Source organism: Dendrobium catenatum, unplaced genomic scaffold (assembly GCF_001605985.2).
Source record: "Dendrobium catenatum unplaced genomic scaffold, ASM160598v2 fragScaff_scaffold_1297, whole genome shotgun sequence".
NCBI lineage: Eukaryota > Viridiplantae > Streptophyta > Magnoliopsida > Asparagales > Orchidaceae > Dendrobium > Dendrobium catenatum.
Window position 1 is genome coordinate 1,054,178 of NW_021319759.1, and position 21,397 is coordinate 1,075,574.

The 21,397-nt window shown below is 38.0% G+C and overlaps 1 protein-coding gene across 1 annotated transcript in view; it reads right to left on the reverse strand.

Moving 5' to 3' along the window:
• Positions 1–18,132, reverse strand: part of LOC110093499 — a 24,182-nt gene extending 6,050 nt beyond the window's left edge. The window contains exons 1-3 of the mRNA XM_028699464.1: positions 17,998–18,132; positions 16,084–16,145; positions 10,791–10,860 (exon numbers count right to left, since the gene is read on the reverse strand). Of these exons, the coding sequence (XP_028555297.1) occupies positions 10,791–10,860; positions 16,084–16,145; positions 17,998–18,132 (267 nt within the window). The remainder of the gene's footprint in view (positions 1–10,790; positions 10,861–16,083; positions 16,146–17,997) is intronic.
• Positions 18,133–21,397: the final 3,265 nt, after the last annotated feature.

Below are 21,397 nucleotides of genomic sequence, written 5' to 3' on the forward strand. Positions count from 1 at the left end.
TCAAAATGAGTGTTATAGAAACTTTCAAAATATGCTATTTAAGATTAGAAAATTTTGAACGTTCAGCAGATGATTAAATTTTGATTTCCAGAACTTCCACATCAATTTATCATAATAAGGAATAAAATGGAGGAAAAAGAGGGGAGTGGTCGCGGCAGTGAAGATGAGGGGCGCGGTTTGGTCATTGGCATGCAGGTTTTTGGGGCAATTGGAGCTGGGCTTTGGAAAGGGGGCTCTTCGTTGTGAGTAAATTGTGGGGCTGGATGGATGTTGCCCGTGAGGTTGAGTGCGAGAGGAAGAAAATGAAATACGACGACGGGAGATAAGAAGGAAGAAAATAAAAAAATAACGAACAGAACGTTAAGGAAAAAACAGAAGAGAAAAAGAACCGCGAAGCCTGGATCTTCCGTTAGTATGACGGTGAGCTTCTCTTCTCCAAGGATTCACGTCAAGAGCCGATCCTCCTACGGCTGGTGAAAACTCATTCTGATTCCTCCCATAGGAATCTCACTAACGCTCTCTCACAGAACACAAGTTGGACACAATTTTATATCCATACCATCTCTTACTAGTCTAGCATTAAGGCATTGGAAAAATCGAATTACAAATTCCCCTTAGGCCACACTCAAATAAACTAACGCTATAGTAGACAGGAAATAACTAATAATAAGCTAAACTTATAAATATCATAAATACAACGTAATTAGACGCCGATTTACCGCGCCCTCCCGTGATAGATGCGCCATCTTCGTGCGATGTCCTCATCATTATTATCAAGGCCATAAAGAAAAAAAAATAACAGTATTCAGACATAACTTCATGAGATGACTAAGAATGGATTAAATGTAACTTGATCCCATCCTCTGACAAATTATTTTATGCAGACGCAGGTACGAATAGAAGTTAGTGACTTAATGCTTTAGATGTCTGTGTGCTATGACTCCTGCACTCAAAAGGCTGTTGTCTGCTTAACTCTAACTCAAAAGTGTTTCAGTCCTCATGCTCTAAGTGTCATTGCCAACGTATAAAACTAAAAACAGTTATTGCACAGTTACGAACTGATTCAGATAAATGGACAGCATTTTTTAGAACAAGCTCTAGATCTAGTGTAGTGTGGGTTTTACCACAAGTGTCAGGAATTGAAAATGGAAATGTCAACTCAAGATGGTTATAAACCAGGTTATCAAATAAAAATGAGTTGAGAACGAGAGAAGAAGTTATTTATATAATATAGCAAATTATAAGGCACATATATTATGGAGCACCACACGATTTTTCTGTTGTTCATATCTATCATTCACTTTTTGAATTCTCTCCAAGGCTTCTACCTGATCTCAAAAGGTTGCCGATAGGCCCTTGGGTACTCAGAAAGTGGTTCATCCTTATTCGGCCTCTAGTTCTCCTCGTCACTCTAATCCTCCACCTCCAAAGGTCTCCTCCATCCCAAGTCTGAGCCCTCATCTGACTTCCTGCTCTCGAATTCTCTGATTTTGGCCCCTTCATGATTCGCCACAAATGTCTCATGACAGCCAATGCCAATCATGTCCCTATACTCAAATTATCGCGTTACGCCACGAGCTTCCATACAGGCAAGAATCTCATACAATCTCCCCTCCCTGTCAAAAATTCAAAAGAATTATTTTGCACTCCCCACAATCCGTTAGATTTGCTTCATGCCTTCCATAGTACAACCTCTTCTTCTAACATACGCACATCTGCCATCATTTCTCCTTTTCCATCACCTTGACGACGAAAAACTCTCTACCTTGTAATCCACATAGTGCATCGTTTCACTCAATCAGGCTCTTCATTCTCTTCCTAACCTCGAACCATCCCATTCACTTATTTCCCCTCCCATGGTTCCCCCCCAATTCTCGATCCTCCTTCCACATCATAACCAAAACTCTTCAATCCCCCTTTCTCTCTGAAACACCAACCTCTCGCCTATAACCCTCCTTTTACAACTTACCCCTTTCCTACCGCAGTCACCTCCTCATACTGCCTCTCTCGTCCTTGAGTAGGGTCCATGTCGTCTCCTTCTTCTCTATGTATACCATTTCCTCCTATGAATTTCATATAGTATTTTCTCTCGCCGTTTCGCCTCCATTGCGTTGGTGTGGGACAACCTTTTCATATTCTATGGCCAGAGATGTTCCATGGGAGGAAATTTTTGTGTCCGCACTGTTTTTGTTTGGATCTGTTCCCACCCCCTCAGAAGTTCTTCAACATCCACTTCTTGGGCATTACATCCCGTATTGTGAATACCCCCACCCCCCCCCCCCCAAACCCAACGACCAAACGGCCTAAAAACATAGTAGCTTTACCTGATGATAGGAATATGCACATAAAAATTGCAAAATCAAATTATAGATTAATCAGCAAGCAAGTTTCGGGATTTAATTAGAGGAAAACAAAAAAAACCCTTAGAATGATCAGTTAATGATGAAAAAAGCAAACAATTAATCATTATTCTCGATTAGAAGATCTCCTCTCCAATCTCATGACTTTGCAGAACCGAAGGAAACCAAGGATACAATTTCACTATATCAAGTAACCTACCTAATCCAACCTACTAATAAGACACACATAAACTTCCCGCAACAACAACTTCTAAATAAAATTTCTCTAATCCCCCCCCCCACCTCCCCCCCCCTCTCTCTCTCTTCTCACTTAAGCAGGTTGTCAAAAAATATCTGAATGCAAGGTATACAAGCATGGAAAATTTAATTTTTTAATACTCGTAACTCTAATATGATATAATTGTTACTGACTTCATAGGGTTTTGCTAGTTTTATAAACCTTCAAATGTTTGGACTTATGTTCCTTTTCTATTTGATAGCCATTTGAACATTAACTACCATGTTATGTTCATAATATAGAATTTTAGTGTAAGCAGCCAATAAGCAGGTACTAGCTAAGACCTCAAGCTTTTCAAGCGAGCCCGCCAAGCTTTGCTGAGATGGCTTTTAGATGGACTCTTGGTTCTCTAGGTGATGACACGTCTGATTTATACAACTAAAAATTCTACAAATTTTAGTATGACGGATCTGCACGGCTGCTTTCTTATTAAAATCATTTGAAATGCAATGATGATTTTGTAGACTTTTTATTCAAAATATGTCTTATTTGGGTTGGTCCATGAAACTAATGCACTCTATAAATGCATGGACATAATTATTTCATACTATTAACATTTGTAAAATTTGTTTTATTTTTACTTTATTACAATTTTTTTCAATATGTCCAAAATAGCGCTTAGTCTCGTTATTTCCCCTACAAAGCTTGGAGCTTGAGCTATTCTACTATGCACAAACTAATTGACATATTGAGAATTTGAAATCAGCTTACAATAAGAAATTTCTAAATGTTTCTATTCGGCTGCACTCGAGCGCAGCATTGGTTATTTGCTGCCAACAACGAGCAAGTTCGGACAGTGTTCCGGGAACACATCGAGTTGGCTTCGATCAATACAGACGCCCAAAATTTTCGCAGCTGTTCGAATTGTCATGGCTCGCGTCGATCAATTTTATGCCATACCTACCTTCCATATCCTACCATAGGAATGGGCTCCAGAGGAATATCTCTCTCTCCCTCAAGATATTAACCTACTGTCTCCCATCCTATCGTAATTAGGTTTCTTAAACTTCTCTCGCAGCTTCCTCGCTAGCATGCTGATTCGTTTGGCCCTCGAGCAACTTCTCACATCCCTCATGATGGGCAAATTTCCCATTATCTTCTTGGACGGCTGAATTTTAACATACGAATACTAAAATTTTAGATTTCAATGTCGGTACCTTCCACCTAAGTAACACAGAATATCATACTGGATAACCAATTGGGTGTAATGTACTCACAGTTGAGCACGAAAACACAAATGGGGAAAGGATCCCAAAAATATTTTTATAGAAAAACCAGAAGAAAATACAAATACATATGGAATCTTCAATTGAAGAGGAAGATTGACTTCTAAATCCTAGGCCACAGTAGGCCTTTCAACTAGGGAATTCAAACGCAAAAATACATCCATAAGTGAAAAACAATTCTTAGTTAATATAGTAACAAATCCCAAAAACAGTCATCCTTTTTTCCCTCCTAGCACTCCTCCATCGTCTTCTCATCTCTCTATGTTGACAATTCCATCATCTTCTCGTGGCGGCTTAATTTGCTATGAATCACATTTTAGATTCATATAGTCGTTCCCTTCCAAAACTTGTACCATTTTTCCATCTATGTACTGATTTACTCTGATACCTTTTATGAATGTGTATGCACTTTAGTAAAACCATATGGATGAACACAATTGGAAGGGATGCCAAAATACTTTTTATTGAAAACTATGAAGAAAATGCAAATACATTTGATTTTTAATTGGGAGGAAGTCTGCTTCCATCCCTAGCCGAACTAGCCTTTCAACCTAGTAACTTCAAAATAGCAAGACATCCCCTTACCCAAGGAATACCTCCTAAAGCATACATATCCATAACATCTCAAACAGTTCCCTCCTTTCCCTCCTAGTAGGTTTTTTATTGCTTGCTTTGATTGTGAATTTGCATGAGTTGATGGTACATACGTATGATGTTGACATGGTATCTATATATATAGGTTGTGGATTAGTCTTCCTTCTCGGATTGACGAGGAAGTATGCAATTCAGTATGCCTATCCTCACGTATCTATCATCGTTTGTTTTGATTGTTGCATCGAGCGAGTTATTAATAGCATGGGATCCTCACTTTTAACAATTAGAAGACGAATACCAGTTCTGCCTACCATCTTAATGAGTCAATTAAATTTCTATTTCTAATTTAATAGATTAGTTCAGAAACAATTGTTTTATTTCCACAGGTTATATCCTCTGCTCTCACTTAGCCTTAGATGATTCAAGGTTCAATGCCGGTAGTCAATTTAACAAGCGGAAATGGCTTGGTTGTAGCATGCTGACATACTTATAACAAACCATTGATCATGAATGCAAAAAGATGCAAGGCTCCATCCCTCCATTTTATGATTGCCCGATATGAACGAGTATGCATACTGAATTTTCTTTTTAAATTCTAAGTTATATGGTGTTAGGCATGAATTAACAATTCAAAATTACCGAATAAATAGTTTCCCTTAACTTTCATAAGTTATTATATGTCTCAAAATGAAAAAAGAAATGGCAATTGACCTATGAAAAATATAAGAAACAAAGTGCGTTTGCGGTCATTGCCTGGCCTGTGGAGTTTGCAAGCCCATCGGCTTCATGTGAAGGGAAGCGGTGAAGAAAAATAAAATAGGCAGGCCAATGTCAATTGGTATTTAAACTTGCCTTCAGATGTATCGGAATGTCGCGCATGTGTCCTATGCTTTTTTTTTTATTTATTTATTGGAGATATGATATGTTTGCGTTGGAAATGTGTTGGAGAAGTGCAACGCTGAATTTTACAACACCACAGTATGTTTATAGAAAGTGCCAGTGCCAGTGTCATATCCTTATCTAATAATATATGGTTTGATCACGCCTAGGCTTTCTTATGAAATACTAAGTATACGCAATGACTTGACAACCTAGGTGGCAGATCTTTATTCATAATCCGACAGCTCGCCTGCGCCCCGTACTAGTAAAAATTTCTCCTATTATTTAGTTAGAACCAACATTAATTCTGGCAATGTCAATTTAAATCGGTCAAAATGTTTTAAATGTTGTTGAAGCTGTCACCGCATAATTGTATAAATGTAGGATGTATACATCTGTTATTTAATGAACTTACGTTCGTGTTGCCTTAGTTACTTATGTACTGATGATTTACTCTCTTTTTTACAAATCAGACTATTTTAAACTAATACATCATGAGTACTTCGAACAGATAATTTATATATGTTATTGCTATTGGTTCTCACGAGCCCGGCTTTTATCCATGTTGGTAATGATGTTGAAACAGGGTTTCAAAATATTGAAAACAGCCATTTGCTTTTCCATCAGAGGGTACCTCTGTTTTCCTCAATACCAAGTGCTTAAGAGTAAGAAAAGTGGTGTCTATGGTTATTACACTGTTGTTGATATTTTAACTTCTTTTTGAGTTTTAACAGTTGAGGAATATTTGGGCCGGCTTTTATGGACATAATAGATGGGTTTACTTATACTTATCTCCTATATAGTATTACATTTACATCTTATTATTTACTTGCTCTTCCATTGTCCTTCACAGACGCGAGGAGTCATGGTGGATTTCACCGGGATATGACCCTGCCAGGGATCAATTGAATGGATGCATGTGTGAGAGAAGTTCAGACGGTTTAAGGGGAGTCTGTTATCGGCAACCGATGTGCATTTCACCTCGAGCAAGAGGAGACTCAAAGATTCTCAGGCTGTGATGAGCCCCCCCAGAATGGTGCCCCAACCTCTCCACAAGAGTGTTAGGAAGTCCTGCGATATGGTTGTGTTACAAATGTTAATGATAAGGAGGAATGATATTTTAATTTTCTATAGATTAATTATAAGTATGTAATGTTAGCTTTTAATATGTTAAATGTAGCTTTGTGTGTTTTGAATCCTGATGGAGCATCTATTGATAAGAAGTTCTCCTTTGTTATATCTTTATCAGGATTTAAATGGCCCATATCAGACGAGGTGAATTTGCTTAGCAAGCCAGGCATAAGCTGAGCGGATTTGGGCGTGCGCCATGAAAAATGAGTACCTAAATATATAATACTCGAAATTGATAATTTAAGTTTTACATAATGTAGTTTGAAGATAAATGTTACGTGGACAGATTTCATAGATTCACAATCCTCTTTTATCTCAACCAATTTCCCGTCTTAAGTGATTTCCTTTTGCCGGTCAAATGGAGAAAAAGGTTATGTAGTCACTCCATAGTTGGAAAGGCTGACTGTATGTTTGAGTGATGCTCCTACTCAATATATAAATTTAAAAAAAAGTATTGATTGAGCAATTCTATATAAATTTTTAAGTGAAGCTATAGAAAACGATTCAAATGAAGATCTATGCGTGGTTGTTCATTAAAATGCGTCATGTGCAATTAGGGCCCCCCCTGACAGCTAATTATGTATTTGTCAAACGTTTTTTAAAACGGGGGGAAGCCGCCGGTCTTAACGGTTGACCGGACCCGAGCCGGCCGGCCGTTCGGTTGGGTCTGGCGAAACCGGATTATCATCGGCCGGATTTGAACCGGTCGCGGCGTTGGACCGCGAACCCGGCGAACGAACCGCGAGCGACCGGCCATCTCTGATTCAACCGTCTGTTCATGCATCGTTTACAACTTTAAAGTTAAAGTAAACTTAAAAAAGTAAACATTTACCTAACCTAATTTCGTTTCTTACTCCGTAATCCAGCCGCCCCGTCTCGTATTTTCCTTTCGTCTGATCGCATGAGCTCCTTCTTCAGCGTTGTCGCCAGAGTCGCCAGTCGCGGTCGCTGCAGTCTCTCGCCGTTCGTCGTTTGCCAGCTCCTTCTCCGTGATTGGATTGTTGCGATGCCAACCCCGGGTTATCACGCATATCGATCCTCATCGTCGACTGTGTCTGCTTGAACTTGTTAGTGAGTGAGTTTATTGCTGAACTGTGTTTTATCATTTTACTCTATGTGGCACTGAGAATTGAAACGAGAAAATGGCGAGTTTTTCATCGGGATTGTTGAATTAAACTGCCGAATTTTCAGCTGATCGAGGGCGGTAGCACGCAGGCGTTGATTGAGGTTGGTACTGAAGCGAGATTTTGGGGAGAGAATAAGAGAGGTTTTAGCTTAGGGACAGAGTTAAATTTGTAAGGTTTGCTTTGTGGAAGTGCAATGCAGAGAATATTATTTAAATATTGTTCCCACTTTCTAGTTAGCTAAGTGCTAAATTGTTGATGAGTGGTCTTCGTCGATCTATCAGATACTTGTTATTTGTGAGGGTATGTGAAGTTGGTCATTTTTACTTGACCTTTAGTACGTATTCAAAGTGTTTAGGTTTGATTTTTTTTTTGTTTTGTTATATGTGGAAGTTGGAATGCAATATTTTCCCTAAGCGCTGAGTTCTATTAAATCTCCCAACTATTGATTTGTTCTACCTTTGGAACATTTTGATAGGAGACTTGATTGCTTTATTTTGGTGGGTTTCACTTTGTGGTAATTGTTGTTTCAATTTTACTATTTGGTCATTTTTAGTCTTTTTAGTGAACCCTGATTGTGTCTTAATTGATAGAAACTTATAAACCATAATAAATACTATTAATAAAAAAATACCTAGATTTGAATAGTTTTATCGTCCCGCTGGCTAGTTTTTATATTTAGTTATCGTGCTGGTTGTGATTGAACAACACTTTTTTTTGCAGGATATCTTAGATTGCTTTCATATGTTCATTTGCTTCTTCTATCTTTAATAATTCACATGATGTTATTCATTTTATTGCATATTCTAGGATTGAAATATACAATATGGATATGTTAACTTTTGTATCCACGTTTTGAAAATGAGGAAATTCTCATGTTGCAGATTCATTCACTAATTAGATGGTATTTCCTCCCCAGGTTAGATGGTTTCAATTTCTATGTGTTTGTTGATATATAGTGTTGTTATTTACTGGTTTTTTTCGCTTATTGTCATTGTGTTTAATATCCAATCGATCAAAAAGATCAGCATTCACTCCAAAGCGTTCGTGGAAGTAGATATGCTTTGGAGCTTTGTGAGTGTTAAACACTGACGTAAGAAGCAATGTAATGTCTTCATTGTGGATATTTATAGGGAGAGGCCTTATATGTGACACACTCTGCGGGGATTAAGGGAACATTGCTTCTTGTAAGAGGTGCAACTCGACATACATTATCAGAACATTTGAATGGTTCAAGAATAAACACAGCAACAAGACTTGGCGATTGATGTTTCTTGGTGAATCAGTTGAGAGAGAGGGCTCATGTTCGTCACGAACACTAAAGTTCAGTAATGGGGTAAGTATTGATGGAAGAAATTGGATGAATTGTATATTTTTCTGCACAAAGACAATACCGGATCTAACCCTTCCTTAAAGTGTGAGATGAGATCAGGAGCAGTTGCATGTGCGATTTAGCATTGCAGATGGTTTTTGTATTGCATTCCTTCAATGCGATCAAATACTTTTGCAAAAGCTATAGATGGTGCTGCAATGACCTGTATACATCGTCTTCCACAGATTAAGAGTGATCGGTTACGGCATGCGAAAAGGAATGTAAATTGCTAATTGATACTAATATGAACTCTGGAAAAGACCTGGTGTTATTGATGCAGCTGACGGGTGGACGTACAAAGATAATGGCATATCAATTTTTTTATTGTCTCGGGAGTTTCATTTTTAATCAGTAGATGCATCTGATGTCATTAAGACTGCACACATTTGCTTTATTTAGTGATATGTGGAATGGGTGTGTCCGGAGTATAGTTTCTTTACTCGTTACAGATATGCTGCAAATTATAGAACCTGTGCTATTATTCCATGAAATATGAAATTTATTTGGTCGCTGTGCAGTCATTGCATTAATCCATTTGAAGTTGAGCAGCCTATAATTACAGAAATAGTAGAAAGCTTCAATAGTTACATTTTATTTATACCTGCTTTTATATTGCCTTGGGTTAAAAGTAAGAAAGGTGGACTGAATTGTAGCCGGTACGATTGCACAAGCCAATTATTACCGTAAGAGTATCCATGATCATACATGATTTCAAACATTATCACACAAGGCTTCATGTTCAACTGAGTAAGACATGACAGGGAAGGAGCACTCATTTTTGGATGCAAATTTTGGAATGCAGCGTTCATAATTTCTTATTATCAGGGCCCATCAGATTTAAGAATTGTGTGCGATGAAAGGCATTTTTGGATACCTTTTGAGTATGGTCAGTAGAAAAGCATGAGAAATAAAATTGGATGGGGAAAAGGAGGGGAGTGGTCGGCGGCTAGGAAGATGAGGGGGCCGGCGGTTGTGGTCTTGGCCAGTGGCAAAGGGTTTGGGGCAATTGGGCCGTGGGGGCTTTGGGGAAAGAGGAGGGGTCGTTGGCTTGTGGTGGAAAATTTGTGGAGCTTGATATGGATGTTTGGCCCGTGAGGTTGATGGAGGAAGAAAATGAAAACGACGACGGGGAGAGATAAGAAGGAAGAAATCAAAACGAAAGATAGAACGAAAGATAGAAGGTAAACGAAAGAGAGAAAATAAGAACCGCGAGCCTTGGACTCTTCCGAAGACTGACGGGTGATGCTTTGCCCTTCTCCAAGGGACTTCACGTCACGAGCCCGGACCCATCCTGCGGCTGGTGAAAACCTCTACGATTCCTCCCATAGGAATCTCACTAACGCTCTCTCACAAGAACACAAGTGTGGACACAAATTTTTAATATCCATTAACCATCCTCTTACAATAGCTTAAGGCCCTTATTTATAGGCCCCAATATGAGAAAAATCGAAATTACAAAATTGCCCCTTAGGCCACCACACTCAAATAAACTAACATAGGGGTAGAACAGGAAATAACATAAAATAAAAGCTAAACTTCATAAAATAAATCATAAATGACAACGTAAATTAGAGCCGTCGATTTACGACGCCTCCGGTGATAGATGCGCCAAATCTTCGTGCCGATGTCCGCATCACATTATTAATCAAGACCATAAATGAAAAAAAAAAAACACGTATTCAACAAACTTCATGAATGACTAAGAAAATGGATTAAAATTAACTTGGATCCCATCCCATTGACAACTGTATGTTTACATGCACACGCATGGTTCAGAATAGAAAGTATAAGTGAACTATGCTTTAGAATTGTCTGTGTAGAACATACCTTTGCACTCAAAAGACGCCTGTTGTCCTGCTTAACCATCTCCATCAAAGCTGTTTCCAGTTCCTCTGCTCTGAAGTGTATTGCACAGTAAAAAAACATAAACAACAGTTAATCTGACAGTTTCAACGAACCTGAATTCAGATAAAAATTGGGAACAGCATTTTTTAAGAACAAGCTCTAGTACTCTAGTGTTAAGCTGGTGGTTTTACCCCAACAGGTCTAGGAATTGAAAAATGGAAATGTACTCAAGATGGTTAATAAACCCAAGGTTTATCTCAAAAAAATAAAAAATAGAGTTAGAGAAAGAGAGAGAAAGGTTTATGATTCATACTATGCAAAATTAATAAGGCTACATATATTTAAGGGGCAGCACACACCAACATTACATGTTTTTCTGCTTGGTTCATATCATGATCATTCAACTTTTTGAAATTCCTCCTAAAGGCTTCTCCCTCTGGATCTCAAAAAGGTTGCCCAGTATAGGCCCCTTGGGTACTAAGAAAGTGGTGGTCATCCTGTATTCCGCCTCTAGCTCCCCTCTCCTCGTACTTCTAATCCTCCACCATCAAAGGTAGCTCCACAGCCTATCCCAAGTCTCGAGGCCTCATGACTCTCACTGCTACTCGGATCTCTGATTTGAGCCCCTTCATGAAATTCCCCTACAAAATAGTCTCAGACAGCCAATCCAATCAACTCACCTAGTACTCAAATCTATCGCGGTACTCTGCCACCGAGCCTTCCTATACTAGGGCAAAGAATTGCTCATAGAAGTCCCCTCCCCTACTGGTTCAAAAACATTCCAATAAGAATTATTTGCACTCCCTCCAACTCCGTATGGATTGCTTCATGTCTCTCCACTAGTAACAAGTCAACACCTTTCCTTCTAAACATACGCCATCTGCCATCAATTTCTCCTTTTCCATCAACCCATTGACGACGAAATATCTCTCTACCTTGTAAATCCACCACTGTGCATCGTCTCACTCAAATATCGGCATCTTCAGCTTCCTAACCTTCGAATCCATCCATTTCCCCTAATTCCTTCATAGTTTCCCCTTCCCCAAGTGGGTTGGTCCCCAAGTGGGGTGGGCCCCCCCCCCCCCAAGTGTCTCGATCCTCCCTTCCACATTCATAACCAAACACTTCTTCAAATTCCCCCCTCCTTTCTTGAAAAACACCACCTCTCTGGCCATAATCCCCCTCCCTTCTTTCCTAATCATTACCCCTTCGCTCATACCCCGCATGTCCACACCTCTCTCCATATCTTCGACCTCTCTCGTCCCTTTGGATAGGTTCTAGATGGAGTCTTCTCCCTTCTTCCTCTATGATTATACATCATTTTCATCCCTATGAATTTCAGAATTAGTATTTTTCCCTTCCAGCCGTTTCGCCTCCAATGTCGCCGTTTGGTTGTGGGGAACCAACACCTTTTTCATCATCTCATGTGGGCCAGAGAATTATTCTTCCATGGAGGAAATTTTGTTCTCCACTGTTGTTTTGATTTGGTTCATCTCCCCCTCAAGACGTTCTTCCAACGCATCCACCTTCTTGGCTGGCATTAATACCCGGATATTTGTTAGACTACCCCCCCCCCCCCCCCCCCCAAACTGACCAAAACGGCCTAAAAACATAGTAGCTTTGATACCTATTTGATAGGAAATAGTGAAACATAAAACATTTGCAAAAATCAAAATTTTAGAAATCTTGCCAAGCAAGTTTTGAGGATTTAATAGAGGAAAAACAAAAAAAACACTCTTGATTGAATATTAGATGAAAGAAAATAGCAAAATACAATTAATCATTAATTCGAGAGGAGGATCTATCTCTCCCAAATCTCTAGACGTTGCTAGAGCCCAAGAACACCAAGGAAATACAATTTCAGCAATAATCAAGATAACCCTAACCCTAATCCAAACCTACTACATAAAGCACACAAATTAAACTCCCGCAAAACTAAACAATCCTTCTAAATTAAAAATTCCTCCTAATCCCCCCCCTCTCTCTCTCTCTCTACTTAAGCAGGTTGTCAAAAAATTGAATGGCAAAGGTTATACAAGCATGGAAAATTTAATTTTTTTAATTAACTTCGTAATCTTCTAATATAATATTTGTTAACTGAACTTTATGAGGGGTATTTGTAGTTGTATTAAAATCCTTCTAAATGATTTTGGGATTACTTGTTCCTATATCTGCTATTTGGATAGCCCATTTGGAACATTCAACTATCTTGTTATGTTCATTAATATAAACTGTTTAGTTGATAAGCAGCAAATATAAGCAGGTACAAATGCTAAAGAACCTCAAGGCTTTTCAAGCGAGCCCGCCAAGCTTTTGCTGAGATGGCTTTTATGGAATTCCTCTATGTTTCCTATGGTGATGACACAGCTTGCATGTGATACAAGCATAAAAATTTTCTACACAATTTCTAGCTATGGACGGATCTTCCACGGCTGACTTTCTTATTATAAATCTATTTGAAAATGCAATGGAGTGATTTTTGTAAACTTTTTTATTCAAAAATATTATCCCTTATTTGGGTTTGTTCAATGAACTAATGCACTCTATGAAAATGCAATGGAGCTATAATGTTGTATTAATCATACGTATATTTTATGAAATTTTGTAAAATTTTTGTATTTTTTTTTTCCTTTATTACAATTTTTTTCAATAGTCAATAAATGGCTTAGCTCTTATTTTCCCCACAAAAGAGGCTTGGAGTTTGGAGCTATCTACTTAATGCCAAACTAAAATTTGTTACATAATATTGAGAATTTGAAACTAGCTTACAATAAAAATTTCATAAAAATGTCTTCTATTCGAGCATGCACTCGAGCCGAGCTAGAGTAGGTTATTTGAGCTCAAACTAACGAGCTAAGTTCGAGCCAGATGTTCGGACACACAAGTCGAGTTTTGGGTTCGAGTCAAATTCGAGCCGCCTAAAAATTTTGCAAGCCTAGTTCGAATTTGCTATGGCTCGACCTCGACTCAACTCTTTTATGCCCCTACTACCCATACCTTCCACATATCTCCTCCATAGGAATGGGCTCCAGAGGAAGTCTTCTCTCTTCTCCCTTCAAGATATTAACCCCTTGTTCTTCCCATCTCCTTATCGAATTAGGGTTTTCTTAAATCCCTTTCTCGGCAGCTTCCTTCGCCTCAGACAATGCTGTTTTCGTTTGGCCCTCGAGCAACTTCATCATCTCCTCCATGATGGCAAATTTCCCATTGATCTTCTCATGGACGGCTGAAATTTAAGCATAGAAATCTAAAATTTTAGATTTCAATTGTCTGTATCTCCCATTCCAACACTTAAGTACACAGAATTATGCTCTGATACCAATTTGATAGGAAGTGTATGTACTTTCACCATCAGTGAGCGAAAACACAAAAATTGGGAAGAGGAATGCCCAAAAATAATTTTTATAGAAAGAACCATGAAGAGAAATACAAGATACAATTGGATCTTCAATTGAAGAGGAAGATCTGACTCTCTCAAATCCTAGCCACCAGCTAGAGCCCTTTCAACCTAGGTAAACTTCAAACAGCAAACAATACATCCCACTAATTGTAAAAAACAACATTCTTAAAGCATACAATAATCCATAACAAAATCCCAAAACAGTCCATCTCTTTTCCCTCCTAGAACCCCTCCCCCCATCGATCTTCATCATCTCCTCTATGATGACAAATTTCCCATCAATCTTCTCGTGGACGGCTAAAATTTGAGCATGAAAATCTAAAATTTTAGATTTCAATAGTCCGATCTCCCCTTCCAACACTTGTACCATTTTTCCCATCATAGGTACCAGGAATTATACTCTGATACCAATTTGATATGAAGTGTATGCACTTTCAGTAAAACCAATGGATGAAAACACAAAAATTGGGAAGAGGAATGCCCAAAAATAATTTTTATTGAAAAAACTATGAAGAGAAATGCAAAATACAATTGGATCTTCAATTGGAGAGGAAGATCTAGCTCTCCCAAATCCCTAGCCGCCAACTAGAGCCCTTTCAACCTAGATAAACTTCAAAAAATAGCAAACAAGACATCCCCTAACCCTAAGAAAATAACCTCCCTAAAGCATACAATAATCCATAACAAAATCTCAAAACAGTCCCTCCCTTTCCCTCCTAGTAGGATGTTTTTATCTGCTTGCTTTGAGTTGTGCATGTGCAATGAGTTGAAATGGTACAATAGCGTATGATGTTTGAAAATAGCGTATTATATATATACTAGGGTTGTGGACATTAGCCTCTCCTTAATCTTCTGATTGACGAGAGAAGTATGCAATCAATATGCCCTCATCACTACAACGATATTTTATCATGTTTGTTTTGAGTTGTGCATCAGAAGCGAGTTATAATAGCATGGGCATCCTCACTTTTCAAACAGAATTATGAAAGACTGAATACCAGTTCTGACACTAACCAATATGAATGAGTCATTTAAATTTCATAATTTCATAATTTATAGATTTAAGTCAGAAACAATTGTTTTATTTCCACAAGGTATAATCCTCTGCTCTCACCTCTAGCCTTAGATGATTCAAGGTCTCAATGCCCGGGTAGTCAATTTCAACAAGCGGAAATGGCTGGCATTGTAGCATGGCATGCATACATATAATAAACAAACCAATTGATCATGAATGCAAAAAAAGATGCAAGTAGCATCCATCCATCCATTTTATGATGCCCCGATATGAACACGAGTATGCATACACATGAAATTATTCTTTAAATTCTAACGTTATAGGGATGTTAGGCATGAAATTTAACAATTCAAAATTAAAAACGAATAAAAGTTTCCCTTAACTTTCATAAATATTATATGTCATCGAAAATGAAAAAGAAATGGCAATTGACCTATGAAAACATATAAAAGGAAACAAGTGAGTTGAGGGTCTATTGCATAGGCCTGTGGAGTTTGCAAGCCATATCCAGGCGCTCATGTGAAGTGGAAGCGGTTGAAGAAAATAAAAATAAGGCAAGACCAATGATCAATTTGAGTATTTAAACTATGCCATTCAAGAATATGCATATCGGACATGTCGACGCATGTGTCCTATGCTTTTTTTTTTAATTTATTTATTGGAGATATGAATGGTGTGTTGGACACATGGTGTGTTGGAGACATGCAACGCCTGGAATATTTCAACACCACAGTATTTTATAAGAAAGTGCCAGTGCAGTGCATCATAATCCATATATATATATATATATGGATTATGATGCACTGCACTGGCACTTTCTTATGAAATACTAACAGTATAAAGCAATAGACTTGACCAACCTGAGAGATGCAGATCTTTTATCCTCCAATAATCTCGACAGCTCAGCCTGCAGCCCCGTTACCTAGTAAAAAATTCTCCTATTAAATTTAGTAAAAAACAAAACATTAACAATCATAGCTAGGCATGTCAAATTTATAACATCGGTCAAAAATGGTTTTAAAATGTTGTGAAGCATGTCAACGGACATAAATTGTATAAAATGTAAGGCTATAATACATCAATAGCTTCTATTAATGAAACTTATCTACAGATGTTGCCCGTTGTATTACATTATGGTACTGATAGATCTTTTACATCTCTCTTTTAACAAAGTCATGAACTATTTTTTAATACTAATCACATCTGAGTACTACGAACAAGACTAATTTAATAATATAGTTATTGCTATTGGTCTCAACGAGAGCCATCGTAGCTTTATATCCAATGTTGGTAAAATTGATGTTGAAACAGGGTTTCAAAATATTGAAAAGCAAAGCAATGTGCTGCTTTTTCACATCAAGTGAGTACACATTCTTGTTTTCCCTCAACATACCCAAGTGCGATTAAAAGTAAGGAAAAGTGGGTGTCTATGGATAATTAACCACATGTTTGTCTGATATTACACCGTACTCTTTTGTAGTTTTAACAAGTTGAGGAATATTTGAGGACGGCTTTCTCACTGGACATTAAAATAAATGAGGATTTACATACATAACACTTAATCATCCTATATAGTTATTTAACATTTACATCTTATTATTTACATGCTCAATTCCATTAACATTGTCCTCTCACAGACGACGAGGGAGTCATGGTAGGATTTCACGGTGGGATATGACGGCAAAAGGCATCAATTGAATGGAGGCATGTGTGAAGAGAAAGTCAAGACGAGATCTTAAGGGGAAGTCTGTCTACGGGATCAACGACTGTGCAATTCCAAAACCCTCGAAGACAAGAGGAAGACTCAAAAAGATCTCATTCACAGGCTGCTGATGAGACCAGCAACATGTGCACCCATAACCCTCATCGACAAAGAAGTGTTTAAGGAAGTCATGACGATAATGGATATTGTTTACAAAATGTTAATGATAAGGGCAAGGAAAATGATATTTTTAATTTTACATATAGAATTAAGTGATACGTAAGTAAATAGTAAGGTTCGACCTTTAAATATGTAAATAAGATAGCTTTGTGTGCTTTTATGTAAATCCCCTGAAATTGAGTAATCATATTTGATAAGGAAGCTTCTCCTTTGTTTATATCCTTTAATCAAGGATTTAAAAGGCGATATCAAGAATCGAGGTGATTTGCCTTAGCAAGCCAAGGCATAAGCCTCGAGGCGGATTGAGGCGTAAGCCCCAAAATGAAAAAATTGAAGTACTAAAAATATATAAATAACTCATAAAATGATAAAATATTAAGTAAATTACAAACATAATGACTAGTTTGAAGATAAATGTTACTGGAACACAAGATTCAAATAAATACTCACAAAAATCACTCTTTTATCCATCAACTCAAATTTAGCCCGTCTAAGTGAATTTAACCTTTGCCCGAGCACAATGGAGAAAAAGGATTCATGTAGTCCACTCCAAATAGTGGGATAAAGGCATGATGTTGTTGTTGTAAGTGATGCCTCCATACAATTCAATCATATAAATTTAAAAAAAAAAAAGATTTTGATATGAAGCAATTCAATAATATAAATTTTTAAAAAGTGAAAGCTATAGAAAATACGATTCAAATGAAAAAGATCTATGCGTGGTGAAATTCATTAAAAAATGCGTCATTGCAATTAAAGAGCCCTGACAGCTAAAAATTATGTATTTGTCAACGTTTTTAAAACCGGGCCGGACCGGCCGGTTCAACCGGTTGAACCGGCACCCGACCCCCCCCCCCCCCCCCACCCCCCCGCCCCCCCCCCCGTTCAACACCGGTTGAACCGGCACCCGGCCGGCCGGCCGGTTCGGTTGCTGGCGAAACCGGATTATCATCGGACCGGATTTAACCGGTCTGACGGCGGTCGGGACCGCGAACCCGGCGAACCGGAACCGGAGCGAACCGGCCATCTCTGAGTTCAACCGTCTGATTCAATCATACGGTTTAAACTTTAAAAGTAAAAGTAAACTTAAAACAGTAAAACATTTACCTAAACCTAAATTCATTTCTACTCCGTAACTCCGAAGCCGCCCCCGTCTCCGATTTTTCCTTCGTCTGATCGCCTGCAGCTCCTTTCAGCCGTTCGTCGCCGTCGCCATCGCCGTCGCTGCAGCTCCTCTTCGCCGTTCGTCGTTGCAGCTCCTCTCCGTGCTTGGTTGTTGACGAACTGGCCAACCCGGTTAATCACGCGTGCCAATCCTCATCGTCGCCTGTGTCGTGCTGAACATTGTTAGGTGAGGGAGATTGTATATGCTGAACTTGTGTTTACACTTTACTCTACCTGTGCAAACTGAGAACTGAAAACCGAAAAAATGGAGTTTTTATCGGGCTGTGAATTAAGCTCCGGACATCTTGCTCCTGCGATCCAGGGCGGAGCACGCAGGCGTATGATTGAGGTTGGGTACTGAAAAGCGAGATTTTGGGGAAGAAAGAAAAAGAGAAGGATTTTAGCTTAGGAGATCAGAGTGAAATTGTAAGGTTTGCTTCTGTGGAAGTGCAAACTGCGAGAATATTAAAATACTCTTCCCACTTTCTAGTTAGCATAAGATGCAAAATGGTATGAGATGGGTCTTGCTCGCATCTATCAGATACTTGTTAAATTTGTGTGAGGGTCATGAAGATTAGGGTCAATTACTTGAACCGTTAGAACATAACTCATTACACAAGTTTAGAATTAGGTTTGATTTTTTGTTGTTTTGTATATTAGTGAAAGTTGGAATGCAACTAATTTTTCCCTAATAAAGCAGCTGATTTCTAATTAAATCTCCAAAGCTATTGATATGTTTACCTTGTGGAACAATTTGAAACCTAGGAAGACCTTGATTGCTTTAATTTGGTGGGTTTCAACACAAATATTTGTGTGAACTGTGTAAGCTTGTGTTCAAATTTTACTAGATTATAGGTCATTTAGTCTCATCAATACTGTAACCCTAGATGATGTACAATAATGACCTAGAACTTAAAAAAAACCATAATAAATACATATTAAAAAAAAATAAACCTAGATTTGAAAACTAGTTTTTAATCGTCGCTGGCTAGTTTTTATCATTTAGTTAATCGTCGCTGGCTTGTGATTGAACAACAACCAACTTTCCTTTTTGCAAGGAGATCATCTTAAGATTGGTCTTTCTCAAATATGTCATCAATTTGCTCTCCTTCCTATCCTATAGAATTCAACAAAACATTGTGATTATATCATTATATGCCATATTCCTAGGATAGAAATATACAATATGGAAGTATTTAACCATATTTCCGTATCCACGTTTATGAAATGAAGGAAGAATTCTTCATGTTGCAAGCAGTTATTCACCTAATCTTAAGATGGATTTCCGTCTCCCCAGTATGAATGGTTGTCATTTTCTATGTGTTTAGTTTGATAATATATTGTTGTTAATATTAACAACATAGAGTATTTTTTCAGGCTAATATGATCCATTGTTGTTTAATACTACCAAACTGATCAACAAAAAATCAATCGCCATTCAACTCAAAGCGTTCGTGAGAAGTAGATATCGCTTGGAAACCTTTGCTGAGTGTAAAAACCATGACGGTAAGAAGCAATATAAATGTCTTCATTGTGGATATTTATAAGGGAGAGGCATTCATAGGATAAGCAACATCTAGCGGGGATTAAAGGGAACATTGCTTCTTGTAAGAAGTGCCACATGACATACGATATCAATGCAACAAAATTTGAATGAGATATCAAAGAAAAAACAACAAGACAACAAGACTTGTCGCAGATTGATGATTTACTTGGTGAGATCCAGTTGAAGAAGAGAGGGCTCATGTTCAGTCACGAAACCACAAAAGTTCAGATATACATGGTAAAGGATATGGATAAGGAAAGAGAAAATGATGAAATTGGATAATTTTTTGCACAAAGAACAAAAACCGGGATCTAACCTTCCTTAAAAAGTGTGGATGGCATCTAAGGAGCAGTGCATCGTGCAGATTTAGCAATTGCAGATGGTTTTATGATATTTGCATTCCATCAATGCATCAAACTCACCTTTTGCACAAAAGGCTATAGAGCAGTGGTGTGCATAGGACCTGTATACAAATACCGTCTACCACAGATTAAGAGTGATCATGTACGGGATGCGAAAGAGGAATGTTAAATTGCTAATTGAACTTATAGAAAAACATGGAAAGACACTGGTTGTTCATTGATGCAGCTGACGGTGGACAGATACAAGAAATAGGACATTAATAAATTCTTGTTTATTGTCCTCGAGGAGTTTCATTTTTAAAATCAGTAGATGCATCTGATGTCATAAGATGCACAACATTGCTCATTATTACTGATATGTTGATGGGTTGGTCCGGAGAATATAGTTCGTTTCATTTATAACAGATATGCAGCAAATTATAAGAACTGGTGAGTTATTGCATGAAAAAATATGAAATATCTATTGGTCACTTAGCAGTCATTGCATTAATCCCATTCTGAAGATTGGAGCATGCCTTAATTACAGATAACTAGTTAGGAAAGCTTCAAAGGTTACATTTTATTTATAAACCATGCTTTTATATTGGCCTGGTTAGAAAAGGAAAGGTGGACTGAAAATGTAAGGCCAGAGTAACTAGATTTGCGAGCACATTCATATACCTTAAGAAGTATCCATGATTCATTAAACACTGAATTTGCAAGCATTCTATCACCAACAAGGCTTACATGATTCAAAAGCTAAGTAGACAATTGAAGGAGGAAGAGGCCAGCCTTCAATAATTTTGGATGCAAAATTGGAATGACAGCTTCACTAATTTCTAAACGATTATCAGGGCCCCTAATCAGTTCGCTTAAGAATGTTGTATTGCAGATGAAAGCCATTCTTGGATACCTTTATGACTCGTATGTCAAAGAGCTAGAAAAGCAATGAAGACTATGTTTAGAAATAATAAAAGAATGTACAAGAGCCTTTCACTAGTATCATCAGAAGAAGATGGGATAATCAACTAAGCACAAGGGATACATTCAGCAGCCTTATTTCTGAACCCTCATTTCAGTATGATTAGAGAAAAAATTATGCAACAAATCTGGAGTTATTTGCCAAGCCGTCTAGTAGAATTTGTGGCAATAAAGATGTTTGTCCAAAATCAACTTTGCATTTTGAATGAGGTGAGCATTTTTTCGTGATGTTTAGGAAGTTTCCGCGTAAAGCCCATCTG